The 20,206-nt window shown below is 41.9% G+C and overlaps 2 protein-coding genes across 2 annotated transcripts; one reads left to right on the top strand and one right to left on the bottom strand.

Moving 5' to 3' along the window:
- The first annotated feature begins 993 nt into the window (after positions 1-993).
- SCRG1 (stimulator of chondrogenesis 1) lies at positions 994-3,269 on the top strand. Its single transcript, XM_065404596.1, has 2 exons — positions 994-1,238; positions 3,215-3,269. Exons 1-2 carry the CDS (start codon positions 994-996, stop codon positions 3,267-3,269), a joined length of 300 nt encoding a protein of 99 aa, XP_065260668.1.
- A 3,434-nt stretch (positions 3,270-6,703) lies between these two features.
- Positions 6,704-17,015, bottom strand: SAP30 (Sin3A associated protein 30). Its single transcript, XM_065405294.1, has 4 exons — positions 16,560-17,015; positions 14,386-14,508; positions 9,455-9,553; positions 6,704-7,028 (listed from the first exon to the last, which is right to left on the bottom strand). The coding sequence occupies exons 1-4, from the start codon at positions 16,878-16,880 to the stop codon at positions 6,906-6,908; spliced, it is 666 nt and encodes a 221-aa protein (XP_065261366.1). The 5' UTR covers positions 16,881-17,015; the 3' UTR covers positions 6,704-6,905.
- Between the last annotated feature and the right edge of the window lie 3,191 nt (positions 17,016-20,206).

Raw genomic sequence — 20,206 nt, 5'->3', positions numbered from 1 at the left:
CTAAACAGAGAGTCACATTTTGGTCCGATAGGAATGTGCATAAAAACAAGTTGTGAAACTTATCAAATGCCAAAAAATTAACAAGGGTCTATATTTGAGGCCCTCTTTGAGCTTGAGGCCCAGGCCAAATGGCCCTCCTGGCCCCCCCTCTGATTGGCTCTGGCAATGGTCTCAAGTTGCAGTGCGGGAGGTTTAGGTTGGATATTAGGAAAAACTATTTCACTAGGAGGGTGGTGAAGCACTGGAATGGGTTACCTAAGGAGGTGGTGGAATCTCCATCCTTAGAGGTTTTTAAGGACCAGCTTGACAAAGCCCTGGCTGGGATGATTTAGTTGGGGTTAGTCCTGCTTTGAGCAGGGGATTGGACTAGATGACCTCCTGAGGTCTCTTCCAATCCTAATCTTCTATGATTCTATTATTATAATACATTTAGTAGGTCATGCTAGCATGTAATTTCTACCACATTTGGGAGAAATAGGTAGAATAAGGATGAAACAACTTCAGTAGAGTCATCATAATTTTGTAATGATTTAAAAGAGCCAAAAAGCATCAAGAAACTGGGGAAATGTATCTGAACATTTCCACACTGCTTTGTTAACGTTATTATGCTCCAAACATATACAACTACATGAAAGTAGACATTCATACCAGTGAGCTGGTCTAATTCTCTCAAAGCAATTTCCTGAAGGAGAAAAGCAAAAGAAACATCAAAACTGCCAGCAATAAAAGGCTCAATTCATGAGAAATAAGAATAGGGTGCAGAGAGGGCAGTGAAAGTTAACTCCACAACAGTCAAGTAGCAATACCTTCTATCTCCTGGGAAATAATCCTCTCCAGCACAGTGGTCCAACTCCCAAAAATCCTCAGGATAAATTGGATGGAAGCTAGAGAAATGAATTAAGCAACCTGCACAAAAACTGATCTATTCAGCATCAATACATGTCTAATGTGCCTCTTTTCTCATTAGCACTCCTGTCAAAAGCAAGCTTTGGAATGATGAAAATGAAGATTCTATCAGCTCTTGTTTTGCTGAGCATGCTGCTTGGTACTAACATGATGCCTTTCAGTCGACTTTCTTGTTACAAGAAAGTGCTAAAAGATCGCAACTGTCACAGCATCCCAGAAGGTGTGGCCAGTCTTCGACGCATTGATGGAAATCTTCAAGACCACTTCTGGGAAGGGCAAAGTTGTGAGATGATCTGTTACTGCAATTTTAGCAAATTACTCTGCTGCCCAAAGTAAGGCAACTTTCTGTTACATAGAATTTTACATGTTTCTATGGATTTAAACAAGTGCTCATTACATTTCACTGTAGTATGGACTACTACTTAAGGGACCAGCTTTCGTTTCAAATAAATGAAACATTTTATCAAGCTTAGAAGTTAGACCAAGATTTGGCCATTTTCTTATCATTTCATTTGCTTTTTTAAAGTAAAGGGGAAGATTGACATTGTGTTTGCTTAAAGTATTAAATCACACATCCCACTACAGACCTGATGTAACATTATTTACTTCAGTGAGTTTATAGTAGGCTGAATTTTGCCCCTTGTTCTTTACTTACTTGACCCAGGACATATAAAAATTGGGCTCTTTGAACTAATCCCTTGATTTTTCAGCCAATAATTTCAGCACCCATTAGTGAAGACCAGTTTTTCAAAAGAGATGAGAAAGACCTAAGGTTCTTGCTGCATGGTAAAATATGTCATTGCCTCTGTATATTAGTGGGTGCAGATATTTCATCTAAATAAGTTGAACTACTGCAAGAGAGACTTTACAATAAAAAGTCTGCAGGAAAGTGAATGGGGAAAAAAGCTGAATTGAAAAGCATTCAGAAGTCACCTAAAAACCCCAACACTTCCCCCACCTCTACTTGTAGTGTCATAGACAGTGTTGTACATTAACAATGAAGGATAGTGACAAATACTCTCAATGTTCATTAGCAGAGCTTGTTGGAAAAACTTTAGTGGAACAATTCAGTCCACTAAATTTGTGAAATCATGTCAATTTCCCCAAAACTTCATTTCAGGGAAAAATTCTGACAATGTCCAAACATGCTGCTTCACCATTTTTGGAATTAAACGTTTTATTTTTTTGTTTGTTTTAAAATTACTTTGTTTCAACATCTTTATTTTGTATACTATATAATAAAAATTTAAAAAGCCAAAATGGAAACAATTTCCCCCCTGAATTTTCTTTTGGGAGAATGTCACAGTTTTCAGACCCCCCCCCCAATTCTGAATGAAGCCAAATTTCAAAGTCCTTTATTACACAGAATTTCCATCCTCCACTCAGCTCTATTCATTAGGTTTATAATGGCATATTTTCCCCTATATTACCATATCCAATTTCATTGCTTTGTAAGAGTACTTCCTAACACATATTTATTTCATTCAATGTTAAAGACCACACCCTTTGCTCCAGGTGCTCTAGAATAACTAAAACCTACAAACAATAAAATCATATTAGCCTGTCCTTACTATGCCACAGTAACCTGGATGATCCCTGCACTGATCACCTGTATTTCTCAACTCACCCTCTCCTGAAATGTCCTAAAGAGGAGCTTTTCAGCATGTCTGAAGGGTTAATAAATCAGGCTATGTGGGAATGAATTCCAAAGTCACTCTGCCAGCAACCCACTTCCTTTTAAACTAGGGGGCATGGTTTAACAGCAACTTTCATAAATAAATAAGAGCAACTTTTCATATTTCCCATTCCCTCCAAAATCACTGCAGGTACCTAGATAAGGCACAGTATTTGCTTGCTAACTCACAAGTCTTCAAAATCTTAGATAAAGAAAGCTTTTACTAGACTACAATACAAAAGATCTCTTTGCATACCACAAAAGACCCTCACCTTGGAGTTCAGTACAAAAGCCTCACTTAACTGTGTATGTGCACATTTCCTATGCATCTTTTTTAGAATTTATCTCAATAAAACTGAAATTATGCCACCGGGATGAAGTCCTAGCCCCACTGTGGTGCTTGGCAGTTTTGCCATTGACTTCAGTGGAATGAGGATTTCCACCTGTCAGAAGTTTAGTTTCTACTGACACTGAAGCTTGTGCACTTCTTCAGGTTTGTATTTAAACACACACACAAAAAAATAAAAAAACAAAAACAAAAAAACAGCAAAGCAGTTGTAGATGGGTTTCATTTTAGAGTTTCTGATAATTTATGATGACCTTAAAACTGAAATACCTGATAATTTCTTTCAGAGGTATTTTCTTTGGACCAAAGATCTCTTTTGTCATCCCTTGCAACAATCAATGATGAGCATCATGTGTACCAGTGAGAAGACACACACAGGACTTCACAACAGGAGATAAACAATGTTGTCATAGAAAATCTATTCCTTTCTACAGCACTAGAGTGCAGAGCCTTACTGTACCAAGTAGTATATGTTTCCCTTTCTGTATATAGAAGGAACCATGGTTTGAAGCTTTAATGGTAAAGCTCTCCTTTCTAACTTGGTAGCTACATTAGTTTTCATTAGAAGGATTTAAGAGGGGTGCAGTAGAACCTCCTTAATTCATTGTGCAATCCAGACAGTCTCAAAAGATCTGGTGTTGTCATTCCACCTCTCAGAGATTTAGGATCAAATTTTCAGCTGCTATAAGGCAGTATAGCACCTCACTACACTGTTTTACTCCCATTGAAGCCCTTAGTAGCAGTTCACTGTACTGCAGTTTCATATCAATAAGTCTTCATTACTTTAACAAAAAGTAACATTGAAATCAGTGGGAGCTGCTGTGCATTCAGCACTTTTGAAAATCAGGTCACTTATTTAGGTGCCTAAATAAGGTTTGAGGACCCTAACTTTTTACATCTATTTTTGAATATCTTGGTCTAAAAAGCTTGTTAATCCCCTTGAAGTCAATAGCAAGACTCCCACTAGCTTCCATGGAAACACAATTGGACTCTAAATTCACAAAATAGTTATTCATAATGGGGCCTTATTTAAGCTCCTCTTTGCACTTTTGGTGTTTAGTACCCAGCTGCTATAATGTATATGTTCAGTAAAACAGCTACTGGTGATGAGCCTGATCCAATATCTTTGGAAGACAATGGGCCCTGAGTCAGGCCTCGTTTGAACTATAGCACATCTCAGTAGTAACTTAAAATGCTAGTTCCCTATCTTTAATATAGCCCTTTAGGAAAAGACAGGTATGTAATTAGACACAGAGACTAGCCTTCTAAGCATGTACACTAATGAAAGCTGTATGCCATAAGTATTATATGTTTTTTTTCATTAACATATGGTAATTCCTAGAGCTACCAAGTTAATCAGATGGAAAAGTGTGAAAATATCTAGTGCAAAATATGAAACTTTAATATAGCTATCTTGTGCTATTCTTTTTCAATGACACTTTCTGCAGTAGTCATTTTATGTAAATTACATAGCATTAAAAAAAAAAAATCACTATTACCTAATAGACAACCATACTTCACTTACATGACAACTTTGTATCAAATACAAAATATGTTCAGAAACTTTGCCATCTATAATGGTTGGATGATTGTAATCTTGTACCTAGTTGATCTGAGTGTTTGCTGGACTATATGCAAATGATAATAAATGTGTATTCAATTATGTTTATTAAGTGACTTGCACCAAATAGTTTCACAATGACCAGTTGCAGGACAGACGCAATTTTTTAGAAAGTCTCAGTTTACCTGTCCCTCATTCACTGGTTTTCCCACAGCCTGATCAAACTATGCAAAAAAGAAGCCCTGAGCAGAGTCCAGAGACAACAAACTGTTAATCTCTGCAGATACAAATAAGACCTGCTGAAACCAAGGGATGTCTGGAAAGCTTGAAGGCCTTGTCCTGCCATCTATCAGCAAGGTGTGGAGAGACAAGCTTTCTCCTTCCTCTTCCAGGTTCTACCTGAATTACACTATGCTTGCCTCTGCTGCTCACAATTTTCCAAAGCAGTAGCAGCAAAACTGACAATTGTCACCTTCACATCTTCATACAGCATTCTGAATGTGGCAGTAAAATTGACCAGTTCTGTGAAATTCACCAATTTCCTTCTTCTACTGCTGGTTGGGGAAGGCTCTGCAAGCTGCAGATTCAAAAAGACAGCACCACATCCTCTCTCATGCAGGAGGTTATAATTGCCACAGTATTAAGAGCCAGAAACAATGTTTTGTTTTTTAAGAACAGAAGCTTAAGACTGGAAGTTTAGTTTCTGTTAAAACTTAGGCTTTTGGCTCCCTCTTGCACCCACATTTTGGGCATCCTACTTATTATCTTACTGAATTTAACTTACTCTATTTCCATCAGTAGGATGGTGTCATTCAAGGTAATACTTAGTTTTCAAAGCACTTTACAAACATTACAATGAACGCACACATTAGAAGAGAAGGTCCATGAGTATGAGTACTGAATTCAGGCAAAGAGCTATGTCTGGTTGTACAGTGCTGGCCGAAGTTTGATCAAGAGTGTGAAAATTCATAGGACATTGCAAATGCAAAAGAAATTCCGTCACTGCTAATTACTGGGAAAACAGCCAGTTTGAGCGTGGGGATTATTTCCATCAATGAAGGTAAGGAAAAACAAAGAACCACATAGGAATAAAAGCAAGTTTTTGAGAACAGCGAGAACCTGCTAAATCACCATATCTAGCAGCATGTGGGACGGAGTAAACAATGATATTACTTTCACACATTTTTCTTAAAGTGAAGGTAGCTCATCATTGATCAAAAAGTTATGTTCAGAGTTTTATATCAACCATGCCTCAGTGAACATAGAGAAATGCTGCATTCTTCTCAGTTTTAAGATGCCATCTCACTTGTTTCTCCTCACAGCTCAGAAGACAAAGCAGAAAATTGCACGTCATCCAGAACTTCATTGTTCTCATAAGGGTTCAGTGGAAATACAGGAGGTTTTGTGTTGTATCATAGCTGTCACTCAATGTTGTAAACTTTACTAAAATATATACATTTAGATGCAAGTGCTATATGTAAAGGTAACAATTCTTTAAATTAATGATCTTTATGCATTTTCCAACCGTGAGTTAATGCAGACCTCACCGGAGCAAGACACAGTATGTTTATTAAATAATATTGAAACACAGCATGAGTTCCGCAGCCTTCCTTTCTCCAATGCAATTTCTAGGTAGTAGCATATGTAGATCAATAGAGAATCATTGTTCAAAGAAACAGAAGTTTTCCATTATAAATGATGATAGTCTTTCAATCTTCATGTGGATATTTGAGCACTAAATAGCTGCCATCATTTTTATATAGTAGTATGATGGTCCTGAGGCTTAGCAGTGCATATCCCAGAAGTGAAGAAACTAGAGATCTCAAAAAACCCTCTATTAAGATCTTTGCATACCAGAATTCTAAAAGAAAATACAAGTGCAGCCATTTATACTTATGACTTATAACAACTACAAGTGTCACTGCTATTCAGGAAGCCAAGAGCAATTCTATTATGGCCCTTCTGTTTGGAGCAACTATGTTTAGAATTTATCACAGCAAAATTTTATACTATATAGAAACCATGTTGTGGTGTGATGATTTCAAAACACATTTCACACACTAATCCTTAGCATACTTCTATAATTGAAAAACAAACAAACAAAAAAACAATATTTTTAATAACTTTAAATATATGTAGGTAAACCCAAACTATTATTAGGTACAAATAACTCACTAAATAAGTTACAAACACACACACACACGAACACTTGAGCAACAGTATTAATAATATTTATTTAAAATACTTTTGCTGAGGAAATCTCATTTTAGAGGAAGTTGTTTTTCAGTGAGTCAGCAAGACCATGAAAAAGAAGATCAGAGACAAGTTCTCTGAAAAAAAAGTTACAAAGAAAGCTTCTGCATGTCAAAAACAGTCTTTAGATCTGCAACTTGAGTATTAGTCCCATTTTTTCCATCCTAGTGAACACCACTGTCCATCTTTAGATCTGGTTTGTTCTTGTCATTCTTCACTGAGTAGATGAAATATGTTAAGGTATCCTTTTCATTCACTGGAATAGTCCTGAAATGGCAACCAATTATCTATAAAGAGAAAGTTTAAGGAAATTAAATAGCCATTTGGTTATATACAATCAACAAGTTCACATTTTGTAGATAAGGGAACTAAAATTCAGAATTAACACAGAGTTGACATCTATTCCTTTTTTAAAGATTTGATCAAACAGATCAATACTTTGCCTCCATCCAACAGTCTGGATGGATCACACAAGGATTAGGCATTGAATCATTTCAGTACTCAAAAGTATGAATTGCAGCAGATTGACCCAATCCAGCGAAATCCATGGCTTTCTCAGCTACACAAAGCTGACCTTTCAGAAGAGAGGTAAGAGTCCACAAAAGGTACTCGGGAGTGTGTACAGTGCTTGAGTGTAGAATATAATAGTAGAAATGGGAAATCCCGGATCATTATTATATTGGAAGGGTCCTGCATTTGATCATTTTTGGAGGGGTTAATGAGCTTGTCCATGGGTTTTTTAACCTGATTATAAAGAGGAAGACGTAATAACTGAGCAGTCAGCAAGGGTGAAGTTCAGCTTTGGTCACGGCCATTTAAACTGATCAAATTTTTCAAAAAGGCTCCTACCTCACTTAATTGCTTTTGAAATTTTTTTTTTTTTTTTTTACCCTTTATGTATTTAAGACTGTTGGTTACAAGATGTATCTAAGTAGGGAGCAGTGGTAGAAACAATTCCCCCTGCCAGTTACTGTGGATTTGTAATATCACTCTCTCCCTTGTTGCTGTGAAAAATGCCTATACATGCTGGGGAGGAGGAGGAGGAGAAAATGACTACACAAAGTTTAGTCAAAGGCACAAAGTAAACCAAAAAAATGCCTCTTAATCTTTTAGTTACAGTAATCTTAACAGTTACTTGTGAAGACAGTAAATTAACCATTTAGAGAGGTGATGTTTAAGTGACAGTGTACCTTTAAAGTTTAATTCTAGCTGACTGACTAAAGCATCCATACTGCATTAGGACATCTGGGGACTCAATGAACATGCTCAGAATTTCCTGGCATCATTCCCAAGAACCAAGTTTGCTATAAATGGTGATCAGCTGGGGAAATCACAGATGACACCTCTGGGAAGAAGGTGGTTCTATAACACTGAATCTGGCACTTCATGGCCACTGGAGAAGCAACAAAAGCTAGTTTTAGCCCGCACTGTTCTTCCCAGAAGTCTGGCAATACAGAACAGTACAAGTTGCTTGTAGACTAGCCAGAGTTTTATAGTAGCTTATAGTTTTATTCTTCCTGTTATAAAGTATTTTATGATATGCAACTAAATCAGTTCTTTCAACTCACATTTCTTCCAATTTAATAAGTGCTCATACTTTGTCTGAGGTCGCATAGAAAGAGAATATACAGTGCTGATTTTAAACTCATACTTGCAGTTGCAAAAATGTTGGCAACATACTGTTTTTTTTACAGACCAGCCTCTTGCATACATTTAAGAATTTTTGGCTTTAATCCACACTGATTGGTGGAGAGATCTACAAAATGCCTACACACAAATGCAATTCACCATAACATTTCATAAAACTAGACACAACACAATGAAGATTCAGATAGCATTCCAGATCTGTGTGTTTGCAATGCAAAATGGAGTCTATTTTTTTTTAAAGTAAAAGCTTTGCCACGTTTTAAATGATTTGTTTTGACTAGAATACTGATCTTTTACCAAGTAAATTATATTTTCAGAAGACCGAAATTTGCAAACATGCTAGCATTCTGTTGTACTTACAGATACTTCTGTATTTTTGTGGCTCTTAGTTTTGCAAGTTTCCACACTTACAAGAAGAGACATGAAATCGGATGCCTAGATTTCACATTAAGTTACTATTACTTGTGCCCATATTTCTATTAATTGTACTTTTAAACTATACTAGACCTTTACTGCAAAAATAAAAGACTTAATTCTGCCTTTAGCTGCAAAGGTGCAGTGTCATTGAAGCCTATAGTTTTGCAGTGAGGTAACTGAGTGTAGATTTAGGCCAATTGTTTGTCTTAAGCTACATGTTTCTGAATAGCAGTGTTGCAATTCTATAAACTACTTCAGGATTCTTTCCGAGTACATACTTCTAAACCTGACTTCCTTCCTCTAACCTGAGCTTTTACTTTTGATTTTCTTTCTTAACTGAGTGCTCTTGGCTCAGGAGTTGGGGACAGAAAGACCAGATAATTGAGGGGAAACTAGATAAGTAACTTCATTTTATTTTCCAATCCAATCCACATCTTCTCTTTATGCAAAGAGAAGAGTTTGTGGCGCAGGATACAGTCTGATTATAATGCAGTGGTATATTAACTATGGCAATTATAGATAACTTTTATAGTTGACTAAAGACAAGAATATGCTACTCATGCTAATATGTTGGTAAGGATCACATTTTCCAGAGCCACAAGTAATAGTAAATTACATTGTCTGCTACTGAACAGACATTCATACGTACTTCAACAAGCTGTGCTTTGTTAAGTCCTGGTCTGGTCTGTAACTTGAAGTGTCTTTTGTACCTTCGAAGTGTGTTTACTTGTAACTGATATAAGTCAACCTAGAAAGGAAGAAGGATATCATTAAAGTTAACTGGGCTAAAGAGAGGATTAATTTGTTATTAATCATAATGTACTTATGATTTAAAAGGTGAAGTAATAAACAAGTATGGAAACTAAGTTGAAGGCAGAAGCCTAGTTTCTCCACTTCTGGGATATGCATATGCTAAATATCATCCTGCTGACCCAGCCAGCCTTTAGTAGGCATTCAGCATAGAATAATGTTTTGAACTCATCTTCCCTCCTCTCCCCCAAAGACACTTAAAAGTAGAGCTAAGGCTTATTTCTGTGCTGAATGTCCACCACACCTTTTCTCCCTCTTAGGTGTGGAGAGTCATATTTGGCACTAATTTGTGGACTCAGCTCAGTTTCATTTTTTCATTCATAGTTTGACTTTAATATGACCAAGCAAAGGCATAATACTAGTCAATCATTAATGCAAGGTCAAGAACTGTGCTCACAGGATGCCCTATAGTAGTATTTCATTAGTCAAAACTTTGCAGACACGATGTACAAGAAATAGTACAGCTGTGCCATAACATCTGTGCAATAGGAGACTGAAAAAAACTAGCATGCTATAAGTTTCTTTAGTTTGGAGTGGCAGAAGAGAACAGTTGTTCATGATCTGTGAACATATTGCCTCTACACAGCCACAATGTAGGAGTTATGTGCATAGCCAGAGTCCCACAGAATTATTGTCCATCAGGAGTTAGCATCTCCTTAAGTCCTACATTTCATAGGCCACAGATATAAATACCCACACCTCAGCCCAATGCTCCCTCAGTTTCTCTATTCCCAGAAGATCTATTTAGAGGGCACCACCTAGAGAACAAACATTACTATTAAGAAACCCCTTTTTCCTCTTTTCTGACTTGATCACCACACAGCCCCACTGTAGGAGATTAAGTAGCAGTAACCTCCCTGAGAAGATAGCAGGTCTTCTCAGTCAAACTAAGTGAAAATGATTGCAACACTGCCCTTCCAAAACCAACATCTTGATGTCATGAGAATTGTGAAGTGATTAACTTAATACTATGAAGCAACCTTAATGATAGTTTTTAGGCTAAGTAGGCGAGCTCTTGCACACTTGGAAACTGGCCAAGCTTAGAATGGTGCCAGCCTCACAGCTCCTCCATAACCAAAGAATGGTGAAGAGGTGTGTCATTTGCCCCGTCTTCCCAGAATCAGATGCCTATGTGTTATATCTAGGGCCCTACCAAATTCACGGCCATGAAAAACATGTCACAGCCCAGGAAATATGGTCTTTTGTGTGCTTTTACCCTATACTATACAGATTTCACAGATGAGACCAGCGTTTCTCAAATTGGGGGTCCTGACCCAAAAGGGAGTTGCAGGAGGGTTGCAAAGTTATTTTAGGGGAGGGTCGCGGTATTGCCACCCTTACTTGGCCGAACGCCCAGCTCTGCAGGCAGCAGCGCAATACCGTACCATGCTATCCTTACTTCTGCACTGCTACTGCAACTGCTCTTCAGTTGCCCAGTTCTGAAGGCAGTCGCTGCCAGCAGCAGTGCAGAAGTAAGTGCAGTAGTACCGCAACCTCCCCCCGCCTCCCCAATAACCTTGTGACTCCCCCACAACTCCTTTTTGGATCAGGACCCTTACAATTACAACACCATGAAATTTCAGATTTAAATATCTGAAATAATGAAATTTACAATTTTTAAAATCCTATGACTGTGAAACTAACCAAAATGGATCATGAATTTGGTAGGGCCCTAGTTATATCTGATTTGTCCAGGGGAGTCCCATTCCCCAAACCAGTATTTGATTTGAGAAGCCTTTACTCCACCTGAGTAGAAAGGCAGATTAAGCTTTCCACAAGGTTCCAGAAGCTAGCAGTGCTGGGGATACCTTTTCCATCAGTGAGAATGTGCAGAAGCCACTACAAAGAACTACTGGTCCTGAGAACTCAGGTGGAGGCCAAGGCATCCTAGGAGGACCCTTCCTCTTCTTTGAAGGAGACCTTGATTTCGTATTCAAGAGGCCACTGATGCAACAAGTGGAAGAACATACAGCCACACACATCTAAGATGCATGATACCCATATGGAGGAAAACCTGGGTAAGAAACTCTGGTGTTGTCAAGAGTTGACAACTGAGGCTCTTCAGATGTGTTCCTGACCTAGACTTCTTTTGGAAGTGCAGCTGCAGCAGTCTGGCAAGGGACTTGCTTTTTATGATCCAGAGAAATCCATAGCACAAGATCAGTTGCATCAAGAACTGCAGACCCCACAGGAAAACAAAAAAAAATCAGTTTCTGAGTATATCAATTCTATGGTTCCATGAGCACTGTGGAGTCATCTATGCGATGCAGGAGTGTGGATGAAAAGGCAATTTTAGATAAAATTTTCTATTAACTGATGAATGGATCTTACAAGGAAGAGAAACAGGACTCAGCAAAAACGACAAAAGGGAGCTGCCCTGTTTCAGTCTAAGATCTTTGCCATACTACTAATGCCTGAAGACACTTTGGGTATGTCTACACTGCTATTAAACACCTGCAGCTGAACCATGTCAGCTGACTTGGGCTTGCGGGGCTCGGGCTATGGGCTGTTTAATTGCAGTACAGATGTTGGGGCCCGGGCTGGAACCTGGGCTCTGGGATTCTCCCCTGAGCCCGAATGTCTACACTGCAATTAAACAGCCCTGTTTAAGTCAAGGCCAGCCACAGGGGTTTAATTGCAGTGTACACATACCCCCTCAGGACATATGGATTGCCAACAACACTTGAAGGAGCAAGTTCTGAAGCAGAGTCTTAAAAGTGCTTTTGGGGGCCTTTTGGAGAAAGTCTCACAGGCATCACAGCCTCCAGCTGAGTGCACTTTCCCAGGTAATGCCCATCTGAAGGATAGACAGGGGAAAAAGGGAGGAGGTGTTGCCTTATATATTAATAATGTACACACTTGGACTGAGGTGGAGATGGACCTAGGAGACGGAAGTGTTGAAAGTCTCTGGGTTAGGCTAAAAGGGGTAAAAAACAAGGGTGATGTCATGCTAGGAGTCTACTACAGGCCACCTAACCAGGTGGAAGAGGTGGATGAGGCTTTTTTTAAACAACTAACAAAATCATCTAAAGCTCAAGATTTGGTGGTGATGGGGGACTTCAACTATCCAGATACACCTCTACCTCAATATAACGCTGTCCTCGGGAGCCAAAAAATCTTACCGTGTTATAGGTGAAACCGCGTTATATTGAACTTGCTTTGATCCACCGGAGTGCGCAGCCCCGCCCCCCCGGAGCACTGCTTTACCGCGTTATAGCCGAATTTGTGTTATATCGGGTCGCATTATATCGCGGTAGAGGTGTATATGTTGGGAAAATAACACAGCAGGGCACAGACTATCCAATAAGTTCTTGGATTGCATTGCAGAAAACTTTTTATTTCAGAAGGTTGAAAAAGCTACTGGGGGAAGCTGTTCTAGATTTGATTTTAACAAATAGGGAGGAACTCGTTGAGAATTTGAAAGTGGAAGGCAGCTTGGGTGAAAGTGATCATGAAATCATAGAGTTTGCAATTCTAAGGAAGAGTAGAAGGGAGTACAGCAAAATAGAGACAATGGATTTCAGGAAGGCAGATTTTGGTAAGCTCAGAGAGCTGATAGGTAAGGTCCCATGGGAATCAAGGAAAAACAACTGAGGAGAGTTGGCAGTATTTCAAAGGGACACTATTAAGGGCCCAAAAGCAAGCTATTCCGCTGGGTAGGAAAGATAGAAAATGTGGCAAAAGACCAGCTTGGCTTAACCACAAGATCTTGCATGATCTAAAAAAATAAAAAGGAGTCATATAAAACATGGAAACTTGGACAAATTACAAAGGATGAATATAGGCAAACAACACAGGAATGCAGGGGCAAGATTAGAAAGGCAAAGGCACACAATTAGCTCAAACTAGCTACAGGAATAAAGGGAAACAAGAAGACTTTTTATCAATACATTAGAAGCAAGAGGAAGACCAAGGACAGGGTAGGCCCACTGCTCAGTGAGGAGGGAGAAACAGTAACAGGAAACTTGGAAATGGCAGAGATGCTCAATGACTTCTTTGTTTCGGTCTTCACCGAGAAGTCTGAAGGAATGCCTAACATAGTGAATGCTAATGGGAAGTGGTTAGGTTTGGAAGATAAAATAAAAAAAGAACAAGTTAAAAATCACTTAGAAAAGTTAGATGCCTGCAAGTCACCAGGGCCTGATGAAATGCATCCTAGAATACTCAAGGAACTAATAGAGGAGGTATCTGAGCCTCTAGCTATTATCTTTGGAAAATCATGGGAGACAGGAGAGATTCCAGAAAACTGGAAAAGGGCAAATATAGTGCTCATCTATAAAAAGGGAAATAAAAACAACCCAGGAAAGTACAGACCAGTTAGTTTAACTTCTGTGCCAGGGAAGATAATGGAGCAAGTAATTAAGGAAATCACCTGGAAGGTGGTAAGGTGATAGGGAAGCATGGCTAAGCACATGGCTCCTACACTGGGAATCTGTGGAGAAAATGTCATGAAGGAGAAATCTTTATCTAAAGTTAAAATTGGTATATATATAATTCCAACTTTCCTTTCTGGGAAAAATACTGTGTAAAATAAAATGAAAACATATCTATCAATTAAATTATATATGTTAATATCTTAGAATATATAATTATATTACAACTAATACAGAAACATTAAAATATTACATAAATATTAATGAAGTGCGTGAAACAGGAGCTCTCTCCCGCCCCTTGAACAAATTAACATTGGAAAAAATTGCATTAACACAGACTTGGTAGCAATCAAGAACAAGCTTTACATGACAATAGCCAGGACAACTATTCAGCTACCTCTGGAGTGTCGATGTCTTGCACTGGTGAGTCACCATCATCATCACTGCCTTTTCTCTTTCTTCTGTTTCGCACACTCTGAATTAAGTTTTTGTGGAAGTCACAAATATAAAGATGTCTTGCCTAAAAAAGTAGCAATGTATGTTTTAAACACAATTCCACACTAGTCTAACATCCAGGAAATACATGATAATGCAAATTACACGTTGCAGTAATTTACCGTGAAGTATATCCATCAAGAGGTTCTGGTGACATTAACTAGAGTTTAAGAATTCTGCTTCTACCAGAAACCACAAGATAAAATTTGGTATGCTATAACTTACTGCATCCCATTTGGCCTAGAAAACTCCTTGTATCACTGTACTGCTGCAGTGAGTCAATTCAAAATTGGTATTAACAGGCTGTAGAGAGAGCCAAGTACAGCCCTCTTACATTACTCATCAGAATGCAGGGAATGGGGTATGAAAATTACTTTGCAGTTCTGTTAAATGGACAAAAAAGCAAGATTTCAGCGGTCTCACTTTCCTTAGTTTTACTTCCACCGTCCATGAAAAGTCATTGTAAATAAAGGACTTATACATCTTTTTTTTTTTTAATTTCCTTTTTCTAGGAATTAGCTCATTTTGAGATTAAGGGCCAGTAGTTAAGTGCCTAAATACTTGAAAAAATCTGGCAAGAAGTTCTTTTATAGAGGAAATATATACATACACATAGGGCTACTGTGCACCAGTAGCTCCCACTGGCTTCAACTGGAGCTGTGGGGGTGGGAATCAAGCACTTAGAAAGTTAAATTTGGGATGATAAAAACAAATTGGAGGCCTAAATGAAATTTCTTTACACATATAAACCGAAACATTGGAGTCCTAAGCTTTTCCTTTTGTTAATGCAAAAGAGCTTTCTTTGCCCATTTAGAGTTCGCTTAAGTTTACTTCACAAGAGCTCTCTCATAAAACATGATTCAAAGAGAAAGCTCCCAACCACCAACAGAAGCACAAATACAAATTAGCAACCATTTTTCCCAAACCCATTTTCCCCATGAGTTTACACAATTTCTTGAGGATGGTAACTGTAACAAGCATATTAGAAGCCCCTTTTTGGGCCAGCATCTCCTAACACTTCTGCTGTGTCAAGTAAAAATAAATCGCCTTTTCAAATACTCGTGCATTTCAGTATTCATTAGGGAAGGAAACCGGCAGACATTTGCTCTGCAGATTAACACTGCTCCGAATCTTAGAAATCTATCTGCTACCAAAGGGTGCTTCTTTCTCAGCAGACTGGGGAAGGGAGACAGGGGCTCGTCCTGCCTGCGCACAGTGACACAAGCTTGTGGCGATTTCTCGTACAGACAGAGGAGCACTACGAAGAGCCTGATGGCTGCCAAGCGGAAGACACGGTGGCAAAGAGAGACGCGCAGCATTACAACACGCGGCGGAGCGGCCAAGTGTGCTCCCCTCACTAGTCAGCCACACAAACATGCAGAGTCCCTGCTCTGGAAGGGCGGCGGGCGGGACGTGCAGCCCCCAGCTTCCCCTGCAGTAGGGGGGCAGCCAGACAAACAGCCTCCCTCTGGAATACCAGCCTGACTTTTCCGGAGGGAGAAGAAGGGAAGAGGAAGAAAAAGCAGGAGTCTCTTTCCCCTCCTCCCCCATTACACTGAGCAGAAGCAGTTTAAGCTTCACTCACTCTTCCAGCGTCAGCCGACCGTACCAAGGGCAAAGCCCAACACCGTTTAACACAGAAGTCTCACACTCGCTGCGGCGCGGAAGGGGGAAGTAGTTTAAGCCTTTGTGGGGGTGACTCTTGAGGCCGGAGTAAGGCTCCGGGGAGGGGGTGAGCGATTGTGCAGTGCGCCCTGCGCGGAGAGCTGCAACGCGGCGCCTCAGACACATTGTCCCGTCAATAGCGACAACAGAAGCCCCAAGGCGCTTCCCCGATACCCCCACACGGGAGGGCTCCCACCAGCCGCGGATCTCCTTGCCTTGGGGGCGCTCGGGGACGGTGACCCCGCAGGAGTAGCCGTGACCGCCTGCCACGATGAGCGCACTGCAGGAAGAGAGGAGACTCACACACTGGCCGGCCCTGACTGCCCCTCACGCCCGGCCCCGGGCACCCTCCCTCTGCCCCAGAGGCGCGCAGCGGCAGCGGACTTGGGGAGGGGGGTTCCCGTCACTTACGCTCTTGTCCAGCTCGATCTTCACCTTCTTCTGTGAGATGCTCTTCTGGATCCTCTTGCTGAAGCTGGCGTTACCGGCGGCTCGGCTGCACCTCTCACCTTCCTCTCGCAGGCAGCACAGCTGCCCAGCCCCAGGGCCAGCACCACCGGGGGGCCCTGCGGAACCGGCGGCGGCGGCGGCACCTGCGGCAGCGCCGGCACCTAACCCCGGCGCCGGCACCTCCACGGTGGCGGCTGCATTGGCCACAACAGCAGCAACGACGGTGGCGGCGACAGCATCCCCCCCTCTCTGGGTCACCTCTTCGGGGGCGAACCCGTTCATTGCCCCAGCAGTGTCCCGATCCCAGCAGAGCAAGCCACCGACCCGCCCGGGCTCCTCACCCGCCTGCGCCGCCCCTTTGTCCGGCAGAGGAGCAGGATCCGTCCCTGCCGCCCGGACTGAATCAAACTTCCCCGCTGTCTGTGCGCTTGGCTGCAAGGGAGGGATTTAAATCTGCCCCATCAGCAGCCGCCCCTGAGAGAGGCAGCGTCCCCTGCAGGGGGCACGATCCTCCCCTTGAGGGTCACCTCCGTCCCCCTGGCTCCCGGCAGAGAGACCCCGCAACAGGGGGCACAACCCCTCCCCCAAGGGCAAACAAGGGCTCCTTCAAGGGGCACAGCGAGATCTCCGCTCGGCCCCCCTCCACTTGAGTCGGGGCTCAAGGCTGCTGGGGGACTCCCTGCGGCGGCCAAGCGCCTCACTCTGTAAAAGCCACGTCCATCCCCCGGGTCACCCCGCTTCCTCCTTCCCCCACTGTCATGTGGGGACTTTTCAGCTGTTTCCTATGTAACAACAGCAGCACCCAGCCTGCGGCTCCGCTCCGCAATGCGCATGCGGGCTCCCGCCTCAGGGGGCTCATGGGAGCTGTAGTTTCTATCATTGCAGCGTCGGCAAGGGCGGGGAGGGCTGAAAAACTACAGCTCCCCAAATGCACCGCGCGAGTAGGGCTTGCGGTGGGCCTGGAGGGCCGCTGTAGACGTTTATGAGGCTGCCCCCCTCCATCTGATGGGGGCGGGGCAAGATTGGTAACTGCGTTCTCCTCCGCTAAACAGGCAAGAGTCCCCTCCTCAGTCCCCGTCAGCCCTGGAGGTGGCGCAGCGCTAGGCCCTGCTCCTGCTCTGCTTCCTCATTCAAAAACTGGCAGAGCAGCAGCCGTTAAGATTTGAAATACGTCTGTGTGGAAGAAGCTGAAGCGGAGCCGCTCGCGCCCTCCCCGCCTATAAAGCCACTTCTCAGCGGCGCTGGCTGAGCCTAACCCCCTGTTCCCTGTCCGGAACTAGGTCCCTAAGCGCCGCTGCTGCCAAAGCGGCTCGGCCCAGCCCGGCAGACCCCATCTCTGCCTCGTGGTTTGCGTTGGCGGGCGGAGGTGCTGGGGTGCGGCGGGTTATTCCGGGTGGTGGTGGGGCGAGTGAGGCCTTGCGTGAGGCGGGGAAATGACCCCCTGCGCCCCACGGCGGCTGCCGCTTGGTACCATCAAGCAACAGGCAGCTCTGTCCTTTGGGAGCGTCCCTTCCCCTCCCCGCGCCGAAGGCGTTTCCCTGGCCAGCCACGGCCATGTTTGCACGCGGACGCCTCAGGGCTGCAGAGCTGCCTGCTGTGTGCGCGGTGACTAGCTCCCCTGCTCCACCAATGTGTGAAAAGGGGCTCGCTCGAGTGAGGCAGCCCTTGCTCCTGCAGCGCCCCTGCTCGTAGTTACCCCCAGAAAAGGCAGGAGAGTTTTTGTCTCCCAAACGATACCGCACTCGCGTGCCAGGTCAGCGGCGCACAAAGCAACTGCAAGCCCGAGAGCGCGATTTCCATTTCTCAGCGCGTTTTGCTCTAGTGCTGTCGTCGCGCACAGATCTCACCGAGGGGTCGCGGCAGGAAGGTTTTTAGAACTTCTTTCTACAAAACCCTTTCCCCCGACCTATCTCTCCTTTTTGTTTTGTTTTGCCCCAGTTCTCTGGGGATAAAGGCTGGAGTATATGTCTGGTTTGGATGGTGGCGGTAGAACTCAGGAAGTTGCAGTGTCACTTCTTCAAATGAGAGCAAGTTGACAGCTCTAAACTTAGCCTATGATTGTGCCTGTGTTGACAGAGAATGATTGGTCCTTGCTCTTGTTGATAGCTTTAAACTATATGTAATTTTAGTTAATTTGGAAAGCAACTAGATAACACTATTTAAGATGAGGAATAAGGGTCAATGTAGTTTTTATAATTAAAAGGGACTTTAATTAAAGAAGACTTTAACAACAACAAACTTAGTCCATTTCTTGGCCTGACATTTTCCTAGATCTCCCTTGCTGCTAGTAGGAACATTTCTATTGCAGTAACAGTTTTTTTTATCAGTACATAGCTTCTCTTTCTAGAACTTACAATTAAATTAAATTTTTCTGCTCAGTGTATTGTCAAGCAGGATGGAGAGGTCAAAATTCAAGACTGACTTCAAACGGAGGAACAATTAAAATAGAGGTAATGAGCAGTAAGGGTAAAAGCATTTGTTCAAAACAAATCTAATGTCAAAACTGTACAAAAGTACATAAAAGGTTAATTAACATATAAGCATTTAATAGTTCAGTTTTCTCTGGCTGAGGGATAGAGTGAAGGGCCGGACTTTGACCTACTGTTTTTCTTTATGTGTTTGCACAGCCCATGGTAATGAGTTTTCCCCTCAAATAAATGGGGATTTATATTGACCATAGTCAAAGAAGTGTGAGTTTAGTCATTGAAACATTAATTCAGTTGTATTAATTACAGAGTATTCAATAGTTACCAAATCAAAACAAGTAGAGTGATTGAGAGGTCAGAGAGTGATTTGAGGAGACAGGTCCTGTGTAAGCTACAATTCTGAGTCAGGGAACCTGATTATAACTATTCCAATCTGTCGTGCAGATGGGATTTTAATCTGATTATATAACCTGGTATTACAGAACATGGTTAAGGTCCCACCTAGACTGGATTTGAAACTGTTGTAATAATCACATAACTGAAATTCAGTTGGGCCTGTAGACATGTCAATTACATGGAAGGAATGTGTCAAAGACTGAAGGAGAGTTAATAGAAAACAGTTAGGAAGCTATGGTTTAGTCAGTCTAGTGGGCTGATATAAGGCTGGGAGTCAAAAGACTTGGGCTTTATTCTATATTCTGCCACTCTGTGGACTTGGACAAGTCGCTTAACTTTTCTGTGCCTCAGTTATCTCATCTTTAATATGGGGATAATAATAAAGGTTACATTTGTAAAGAAGTTTGAGCACAGAAAGCCCCTCATTAAGGAAAAAAAAGGAATGTATAGGATAGCAAGCATATAAGGATAATAAGGATACGGGTGGGTTCCAGGAATCCTCCCTTAGCAAATTTTGGGATACTAATTGCAATTTCCTGCATTTTAGACTGTGTTCCACAATAAGTGGCCAGTATGCCATGGTGCTGAACTCATTTGCTTCATGAGCATGGAGAGGTTCAGTCACGTTCAACAGTGGTTGAGGGTGGGGGTAATACTCTCTGACACCTGTTCTCAGACATGGTGGAAAAATCAAATCTAGCATAGTCATTATTACTCTGCATGGTTTTGCCTATGTTCATTGCCAAACCATATCTGAAACTGATTTAGCTGTAACAGTGTTTAAAA

This window comes from Emys orbicularis, chromosome 5 (genome assembly GCF_028017835.1).
Source record: "Emys orbicularis isolate rEmyOrb1 chromosome 5, rEmyOrb1.hap1, whole genome shotgun sequence".
Taxonomy (NCBI): Eukaryota; Metazoa; Chordata; order Testudines; family Emydidae; genus Emys; species Emys orbicularis.
This window is presented reverse-complemented; position numbering and strand designations above follow the sequence as displayed.